The 10,245-nt window shown below is 42.7% G+C and overlaps 1 protein-coding gene across 1 annotated transcript; it reads right to left on the reverse strand.

The window, feature by feature from the left end:
• Nucleotides 1-1,366: 1,366 nt before the first annotated feature.
• On the reverse strand, nt 1,367-10,012 carry GREM1 (gremlin 1, DAN family BMP antagonist). The gene is made up of 2 exons (XM_063289979.1): nt 9,937-10,012; nt 1,367-2,067 (listed from the first exon to the last, which is right to left on the reverse strand). The coding sequence occupies exon 2, from the start codon at nt 2,064-2,066 to the stop codon at nt 1,515-1,517; it is 552 nt and encodes a 183-aa protein (XP_063146049.1). The 5' UTR covers nt 2,067; nt 9,937-10,012; the 3' UTR covers nt 1,367-1,514.
• Between the last annotated feature and the right edge of the window lie 233 nt (nt 10,013-10,245).

The raw sequence follows: 10,245 nt of genomic DNA on the forward strand, positions 1-10,245 counted from the left end.
TTTTCAAACTTGGCAACTTAAGATGTGTGGACTTTAAGAAATCCACACTTTTTAAAGTTGCCAAGATTGAAAAACACTGGTCTACACAAATACCCTCACAAATTAAAAAAAAATGCACAAAAGTATGGCTGGCATATTCTATCATCCCTTCTGTCTCAAGTAACTAAGAGCTAAATATAATGGCAGGAATCTGACTGTCTGCAGATAAGGTCCTCTAGTAAGATAAAGTATCTCTCACGATCAAAGCATGGAAGAAGCACTTTTCACCTTCAAGAATATTCATTATGTTAACTTCCTGCAAATTCCACTCATGACAGGTTGAGGAAAATTGAGAAGCATTAGCAAGGTTGGATATTTAGGGTCTGCCCTCCTCACCCTGAAACTGTAAATTTGTTGAATATGGGGTCACAAATGATTATTGCAATGTTTTGCTTTTTGTGGAAGTTGAACAACATGGGCCAGTGTGTGGCTACGGAAAGGATGCATATATGCACATATTTCTCAACATACATGTAAGAAAAGTTGCCTGAAAAAAGAGTAACTGTGCAAGTAAGAGCTATGGGTTCAAAAAACAGGTTACCAGATATACTCATGGATAAGCTGAGAATTTTAGGTACCAATTCACCCCCCAAAATGGGTTTGGCTTATCCACGGATGGGCTTATCTGAAAGTATATACAGCAGGTTTTCCCTCAGCATTTTTAAAGTACCTGTATATCCCACATAAGCCCATCTGCGAATAAGCAGACCCTAGAATTTTTAACCAAAATACCATGAAAAATACATCACCTGTGGGTAAGCCTTGTGAAAATTAAAACGTACAAAAATTTCAAGGGTGGGACATTTTTCATGGCATTTTGATTAAAAATTCAAGGGTATACAAATGAGTATATATGGTATATGAAAGATACTGTGGGCTTGAGAAATGCTATCAGTGGTATCCAAAGGGCTGATGCATACATCACTTTTCTTTTCCCTGTTCATTTCCTGCCTTCCCTGTGTCTTCTTTTCATTTCCTGCCTTCTCTGTGTCTTCCCTTCTTACCTCTCCCTCAACTCTAGGAAGTGGCTGTTTACTGTCCAATTAAACGTGATCTCATTCAAGCTTCCTTCTCCATCATAACTGCGTTATTTATTAAGTACGCTCTGCAATTAATGCATTCCTTTCCACATTTTTCTCAGAACATAACTAAATCTGAAAGGGATCAATGCCTCCAATCTGTAATAGATACTGTTACTGATGACCATGAGAGTCAATGGCATGGATTCTGGCAAAAGAGGAGAACTGCAAGAACAGAATCTCAGCACACGGGTGAATTAGTGAATTACTGAGCCTAGGACACACTCCAAATAACTTATTTTCAAAACTGAAGTTCCCACTTACAGATGAATAACACATACTGTTTGCTGTGATTCTCTTTGATTCATGCCACATTTGGACACACCTAAAGAGGTTTAGACCCCTGGACTGGAGGAGGAAATGCACTGGTGGGCAGAATATCCTCCATGACGCCTCCTAGTCCAAGTCTATGGATATACAGCGGCATTCTTTAACTCGTGTGATCCTCTTTTTCTTGGTTGGAGGTTGCAGGTCTGGGCAGGTCAGCGTAACCAACATGGTGGTGAATTTCTTTGGTTTGCAGAATGAACATGATTGGAAGGAACCTTCCTCTCTGTGGACATGCCTCGGGATGTAGAATGAATTGCACTGGCCGTAACAGAATCTGTTCAGGATGGTTTGGCTTCTGCAGCCTTCCTCATGGATAGTTTGCTTGAGTGGCTGTGTTTTGCACCAATCCCTTTTCAGGTACTTCCGTTCCGTGACATGCAACGCCTCTTGGCTCGATTCCAGCACCTCTTCAGTAGATGGAGGTTTGGCTTTCTCCTTACCGCGGGGTCTGGAGCCTGGTGGTGGCGGCTGCTGGGTCTGCTCGGAGTCATTGGGCTGGTCTTTGTCAGGAGAAGGGATGGTTCCTTGTGAGCCACGGTTCCTCTTGCTGCCCTCTCCTGAGGGCAGCAGAAGACCAAACAAAAGGAGGACACCAACAGCAGAAACTGTGCAAGCCATTCTAGGAATACAAGGAATATTATCAGGTTGTTTTGCATCAACCAAAAAGTATATGCAAAGCTACATAGGGCGATTTTCTGTGCTAGGAAAATTCAGAAGCTGGACTGAAACTTAATCTACTTATACCACTATTACTAACAATAATAATAGCCTCAAGTGAATATGCTGGACTTTATTGTTTGAGTCAAATCAGAGGTGCAAATTTTGAACGCTTACATGAATAAAAATTGCAACAAATAAATACTACATTAAGTGTTCCTAACAAGGTTACTCTACTCCAGTGTTTCTCAACCTTGGCAACTTTAAGATGTTCAGCATGCTGACTGGAGAATTCTGGGAGTTGAAGTCCATACAGCTTAAAGTTGTTAAGGTTGAGAAACACTGCTCTATTAAGCCAGGTCCTATATTTGCAGTAGTTTTTTTAAAAATGTAAACAAAATTGGGTAACACCAAGAAAAGCAAAAAGAGAAAAAGTTCATTTACAATATTTTCATGGAATACTTGAAGCCCAATGCTTTCACATTAAGTCCTTCTTTAAAAGCTCTCGTTACTTTAAAAGCTCTGCAAAGGGAATCTCTGTCCCAGCTTTTTTCACTACATGTCTAGATTTAGACTCCACAAATTGGGAGACACCAAGTTTGGGGTTGCACAATTATCACTCAACACACTTAATTGCCAGCCTCAATGATAGGTTCACAAAAAGAGATGTGTGGCTGAACTGAATGGGTTTCAAGAAAACTTAGAAACTCAACTTCCAGGAAAATCTAATTAAAGAAAAACAAAATTAATACCAGCAATTTATTATATAACAGGGCCCTGGAGAAATCTAGAGCCAGACTGCATGGAGCATTAATATAACTTCTACTTGATCACGGTATTTTTTCTTTTCCAAATTGACCGTTTGGAGTTGTGAAGAAAAGAAATGGGCAAATGGGGTTAGGATGATGGCATGAGGGCTTCAAATATTTCCTGTCGCTGCAGTTCCAGTATAGGCTGTGGCCCCTCCATCTACTGGTGCTTGCCAGATTAGGATTCCAAGAGGAGCATAACAATTAAACCTTTCCTCATACATACTGCTTAGATCTGTTGGGAATCTGGAAAAGGAAAAAAAATACTTATTTCAAAGAAGAAAGCATTCTGTATTACAGTATACTCAGTTTGGATCCTAAGTCACAATAACCAATGACGCATGTAACATTGGATGGCTAATGAAAGAATGCCACTTTATGCCACTATGATTAATAGATTTCCTTAAATATTGGAACATCTTCACCCTAGGAAAATGCAAAAGGAAAACAAAAATGTGCTTGCCAAGTCTATTGGCTTGAAGACGAGATGCCTGTGACAAAACTGACTTTAAACAATTAAGTTCTAGTCATCAATTTGGGGGGGAAAATATTGCTACAGTAAAACGCAGTTTAACTCCATAGTTAAATGCAATCGTTTATCCCAAAATATTGATGAATCTAAAGAAAAGGGCAAAATTAATGTTTACCCTAGTACCATTGCTTTTTGTATTTCTTGGCCTCCAGTCCGGCTAGGCCATAACTTTCCTATTATTTTACATGTTTCTTTTAGGATGTAATTACTTAATTTTGTTTTAGAAATTTCAAAACTTTTGCTTTCTCAAGTTAACATGGGCCAAAATAGTCCACATATGGTCTTTGGCAAATATTCATTAATTATATTTGGCAAGCAATACTAGATCCTCACCATATGAATCTCATGCTTATGGTGCATAGTAGTAGATCCCCAATATTGGAAAAAAGAGCTCATTAGTAGCTTTTTATATTCCTGAACTGGTTTACATGATGTCAAACTCCAAGTCAGGGGAGCTTTCTTTAGTAAGAAGCAGATTGGTTAACATGATCATGCCGTAAATAAATGCATAGAAGCACAAACTGATAGATTCCAAAAGAACAGAGTGAGAAATGACCATAAATTTAAAAAAATCAAAGATTCTCTGTAGAAAGAGAAAGATCTAGGAAGGAGAATCCAAGACACATATATAGTCCTAAAATGACTTGACGTGAATTGAAATATTCAAGTACTTGATTAAACCCCAACATACCTGACAAGTCCCAAAGATCCCCAATGGCTTTAAACCACATCCTCTGTGACCCAGAATTTGGCCAGTTCTTAAGATGCAGAATAAGCATTAGAATTCAGATGAATTAGTTATTGGAATTCCAATTCTGTTTTATTAATTTCTCCAGCAAGTTGTAAGAGTTTAGATACCGCTCAGATTCTTTACAGCAATGTAACATGTAGCAGAGATAAACAAAGCTACCAAGCCGGCTCCATCCCACCCACATCCCCATCCACCCCAAAATGGATAAAATACATGAATGTGCACTCTGATGCCTGTTAGATCCCTAGCTCACCTGACTTTTACAAACTCCTGAATCAGTCACATACCTAGCATGTTTTAACACACACACCCTACTTTGAACACATTATGTGAAGGCCTAGCTCCTTGGAGAAGATTCTAATGCTAGGAAGGTGGTAGGGAAGAGAAAATGATGACCAGCAGCAAGGTGGATAGACTCAGCTACAGCAGAGATGAGTGACCAGTAGAAGACCTGAGAGACCAGGTTAGGGACAGATCGTCATAGAGAAAATCTATGTCATTACTATAAGTTGACAACAACTTGATGGCCTATAATCAATCAACCAACATTAATTGCTGAGAGCCAGTTTGGGGTAGTGGTTAAGGCATCAGATTAAAGACCAGGAGGCTGAGTTCTAGTCCTGCCTTAGCCACAAAGCCAGCTGGGTGATCTTAGCCTTAGGAAGAAGGAATTGGCAAGCTTCTTTGGAGAAATGCTGCCAAGAAAACTGAAAGGGCAGATATCAGGGATCAAAACTAACTTGAAGGCACAATTTCCCCCCACTTCCGACAGCCATACAGCTGATTGGCACATGGGCAACAACAACCTGACTCCACACCCGCTGCTAGCCTCTTTGTGTCTTCAGCAGCATCCCCTTTAGTGCCTGCGCCCAGGATAGACCACCTCCCTACCCACCCCCACAGTGGTATTCTACTGTCCTGAAAGAAGAAGCTTCTTCTAGATTTAAGCCAATGTTCTCATCAGTTGTTGTTAAGCCTCCCTGAACTGGATACTAGTACTTGAGTCAATCCCTAAATGAAGCTAATGTACCCTCAGTCTCGCAGACAGTGATAGACTTACACTGAGAATAGGAAAGGGAGGAAGAGACTGTATTTTGGGTAAGAGTTTCTTTATTGGGCCAGAAAAAGAATCCTTCCAGTTCAGCTTTCTTCTATCCTAACCAGATGACCTGGATTGTGCACAGATACGATACAACTGTGTTATTTTCATCAGTTTGGTTATAAATTTGCCAAGGAATATATTAGAGGGATATGATCATTCTCTATTTTGCTTGAGTTTGTTTATGACATCATCAAAGTCAGAGGACACAATATCAATGACAATTATTGTATATCTGTTTAGAGAAAATATATAAACAGGGAAGAATAAAAGAGAAGATAAAATAAAAGTAGGATTCAAATATGTAAATAAGGATTTACAAATGTCATAGAGATTATAATTTTTGGTATTATTAATTATGAATAACTGAATACAGTAGACTCTCAGTTAACTGGAACTCAAGCAACCGGCACTCTCAAGCAACTGGAACAAAAATCTAACTGAAAGAAAAAGGCACTCTCAAGCAACCAGAAAAAAAAACCAGGCACTCTCAAGCAACTGGCAAAAAAATCTGTATCTATCTGCTGCCATCTAGTGGGAATTAGGGTTTAATAGTAACTCTCAAGCAACCAGAAACTACATTTATCCAACATCTACCAATCCCCATGGATGCCGGTTAACTGAAGAGTCAACTGTACTGAAAAGCCTAAAATAGTAAATTGTTCAGCACAGTAAAAATTAGAACACATTAAAGTTCTCCAAAACAATTGATAGACTAGCAACAGCAAGCTGCAATACAAAGCAGAGTCAAACACAGTAATAATGCCCTATTGGCATGGTCACAATTGCAAGTTTTTGAGTTCCACAGGACTAACCTCATAAGCTTGCAGTCCTGCTCCTGCTTTCAACTCTTCCTTTCTAATTAAAGAGCCATCACTTCTCACAGAGAAGATCCCCAAAGGGTGGTGGTTAATGCCTACCTCCTCTTACAGACAGACTCAGTATGAGCTGAATTATAAATCTCAATCACAGATCTGCCCTGTGGGTAAGGAGAGGGGAGACTACACTATCATAAGAAAGAGTTTACATTTCTTAGTAGAAAGACAGAAGAGTTCTCTCTGAAGCTTAAAAAAATATACTGAAAGAGTAGCATTCTACCAAGAGAGCAAAGAATTTAAGCTCTTGATTCCAAATTAAATTATAAACATGCATAGAGATTCCCCTTCTGCTGTGGACCAATACCTAATAAAGGGTTGGCTTTTGAGGAGGGGGTGCCTTTGAGTCAGTGCTGACTCCTGGCAACTGCCTGGGCAAGTCCCTGCAGTCTTCTTGGTAGTTTTTCAGAAATGGCTTGCCATTGCCTGCTTCCTAGGGCTGAGAGAGAGAGTGGCCCAAGGTCATCTAGCTGGCTTTGTGCCTAAGGTAGAACTAGAACTCTGTCTTCTGGTTTTTAGCCTGGTGCCTTTAACACTACACCAAACTGGCTCTCAACAATAAATGCTACAGAACTATATATAGACACTTTAATACCCTATGGAAACTCATTCAATTGGTGTACTCTTTGGCAACTAATTCATTTATCAAGGACATTATTTAAATCTCACCTTTTCTCTGGGAGGTCAAGGCAGCTTAGGGTTCTCCCCTAGTTTTATTCCAGTAGCAATCATATGAGATGGGTTAGGATGAAAGAATAACTAATCCAAAATCACGAGTGAACACTGATCAGATAGCAACCTGATTCTGGGTCCCCTTGATCTAAGTCCAACCCTATTACACTGGCTTTCAAAGATGGAACAAGATATAACAGAACGTAAAGGCTCAAAGGTATCTTTCAGATCATCTAGTCCTAACACAAGAGTCCACTATTACAGAATCCCCAAAAGATGGCCATCCAGCCTCTGTTTGATCATTTCCAGTGAAGGACAGTCCACCACCTCTAAACCTCTGATTGTTGAACCACACTGTCAGATATTTTTTCTGATGTCCAACCAAAATCTACTAACCTGTACTTTGAACCCACAGTTTCTTGTCCTGTCATCTACCTCATCTTCTACAGGACAGCCATCAAATACTTGAAGATACCTATTGTATTTCCCCACAGGCTTGTCTTTTTCATGCTAAACATATCAAACACCTCCAAACATTCCTCATGAATTTTACTTACCAAGCCCCTTATCATCTTGGTTACTCTTCTTTGGACACACACACACACGTTTCTCAATGTCTCTCTTAAACTGTGGTGATCAGAAATAGATGAAATATTCTAGGAGCAGAATAGTGCAGAACAGGGAGTAATGACGACTTCTCTTGAACTTTGCACTAAACTATAGTGACTGTGGCGTGTACTTTTTTTTTATTCAGCTGCATCACCCTATTGGTTCATGTTTAGCTTGTGATCCACCAAGATGCTCAGATCCTTTTGGCCTGTACTGTTGCCTAATGTGGTTCCCCCTCCATACTAAATTTTTCCCAGCCAAAGGCAGGGCTTCACATTTGTCTCTGCTGAAATTCCTGTTGCTTAGTTTTGCTCAATGTATCAACATCCTCTTGAATTTTGATTTTGAGTCTATCATTCAGCTTTTTGCAAACCCTGCAAATGTATATGTCCCATAAGTACAAACTCACCCAACTCCTAACTCTAGAATCTGCAAGAGTTTTGCAGAGAAGCCCTGGATCCAAACCTGGGCCTAGGAGAATGTCTTCATATAGGCTACTAGTGCTTATATTCTAACTAAAAGGCTCTACACATCTGTTCTATCTTTTGTAAAGAAATCTTACTCCAAACACACCAATCATTCTAATCCACTTGGGATTCTGTTGCCTCTGCTATATTGGAGTGGATGAGGCAACAGAGTCCTCCGAGCCTTTCCACAGTAGTACTATACCCAGCAACCCTTGTTAGAGCAACTTAAAAAGAGTTGCTGACATAATGATCTAAGGTTATCCAAACTGGGGTGCAGAAATCCAGATGACCAGGTGATAGCAGCATGGAGTTAATTTTTGCAGTTATTTCTTCATTTCTCTTTGTTTAGCAGGATAATGGGTAGGGCTCCAGCCTTGAAACGAAACAAGGCCAGCAAAGGGGGAGGGGAGGAGATGGGCTAAAATTAAGGTTGACTGGCCTTCCTGATACTGCTGTAAATATAAACGCAGGCTGAGACTTCCTGCTCTCTTTCTCAAACCCAAGCAACCTGATGCCCACCAAGTATTTCAGACAAGGACTTCCACCTACCCTTGCCATTGGCCGGACTGTTTGGAACCCGCGGGCGTTACAGCCGACGGTAAGTGAATCAGGGAGGGAGGCCATCGCTTTCCGTGAACCCACTGGCAGGGCTTATCCTAGATCCTCCCTGCAAAATCGAAGGCCAGCCTGCGGAAACAGTTACTCCCTGGGTCCGCAAAAGCGATAGTTCCTGCCTAAATCTTCGTCCCTCCGACCACTCTAGGGAAGCGCTACTGCATTGGGCAACTGAAATCTACCCAATTCCCACCGCATCTGCACGGTCGACAGCTTATCGCTGGCTAACCAGCGTCGAGAGCAGACGCGTGGGGACTACTGTGCGAAACTTACCGCGGCATCGTGGGAACGCTACCTAGCAAACTAGGGATTGTCACTGCAGTAAATGGCCCGTACCAGGAAACTTCTACGCAACTATCCATGACCAGCCGCCGAACGTAATTATTGGAAATCAAGCTTTTAGCTTGCAAAGCTCCGTAAAACGCCTATTTCGAGATATTTTGCTGCACTAGCCACCCACCGCCTTCATCCAGACCATTTACTGCCATCACCACTGCCAGGACTCCACAGCAAGTGCTACTCTAGTGTAAACAATGTTAGGTGATTTACATAATTAAGTTGCTGGTTTATCAGTTCAACTGCCAGCACGCAGAGCAAACCTCATTTGAGACGCCAGATTTAAAACAAATCGCAGGATTTACTCAGGGAAGAGTTTACAGGGCGTTGCGTCGTCCTCGTAAACGGGAAGGCGCAGGGCGAGACGCGCGGGCTCGGAAGCCTGCCGGAGCCAGCACCGTGTTGGGAACAGCCCAGCGAAGCGCGGCGGGGGCTGCTGCTGCCGCGCGAAGGCGCCCAAGCTTAGGAGATCAAGGCGACCAATCCACAAGCTACAGGGAGCGGGAGCGGCGTCGGCCAGGAACGGAGAGAATGCCAGCAACGCAGCGCGCGCTCACTTTAGTTGGAGCAGCCCTTGCTCTCGAGTCCACAATCACGTAAGTGCATTTTCTAAAACCCTTTCAATAACCCCAGTGGCGCTACCCTGGGATAAAACCGGCAAGATTCTTTTCCCGAGAAGTTCACGTGCATGAGCCTCAATTTGAACACTTCCACCTACCACTCAAGAAAATAACCTGTTTTACACCAGGGATAAATCTATTACTCTCAAAGGCCTGATTCCCAATTACAGTAAGTCTTTCCCGCCCCAGCCGTAGGCTAAAATCCTATAGCCATCTCTGGAAACAAACCCCGTTGAACTCCGTCCGTGGGTCTCACAGAGAGGTTTACACTGCCATGAACGCGCCTCCGCGTCGCTCCACTCCCCTTCCTAGCACAAAACCCAGAATCACGTCGCAAGTAACGCCATTGAGCTCGGCTGCCCTCTTCTAAAGACCAGCCGAGGCTTGTCCCTCCTACCCTGCGATGTGGAGCCATGCCCAAGCCGGACCCTGCCCGCTACCCTCACCTGCGGGGGCGACGGCAGCTTCACCGCTCTTCTTGTGTAAGGCGCTCGGCTCCTGCCTCGGACTAGGGAACGGAGCGCGCTAGCTGCCATTTAAATGCCTGCCAGCTGAGAGCGGCCCTCCGTGTCATTGGCTGAGGCCTTCCAATCCACCCCCTAACCGCTTCCAGCCGCCACCACTGCCAGGACTCGCGCTCCCCCCAAAACTCACGCCTGGCTATTCCCTAAAACTCTTGCGCACACTCCGGCGCAGGGCGAGAGCTGGCCTAAGAACCTTTTCCCACACACACAGACACAACACACGCAGACCCT

This window comes from Candoia aspera, chromosome 1 (genome assembly GCF_035149785.1).
Source record: "Candoia aspera isolate rCanAsp1 chromosome 1, rCanAsp1.hap2, whole genome shotgun sequence".
NCBI lineage: Eukaryota > Metazoa > Chordata > Lepidosauria > Squamata > Boidae > Candoia > Candoia aspera.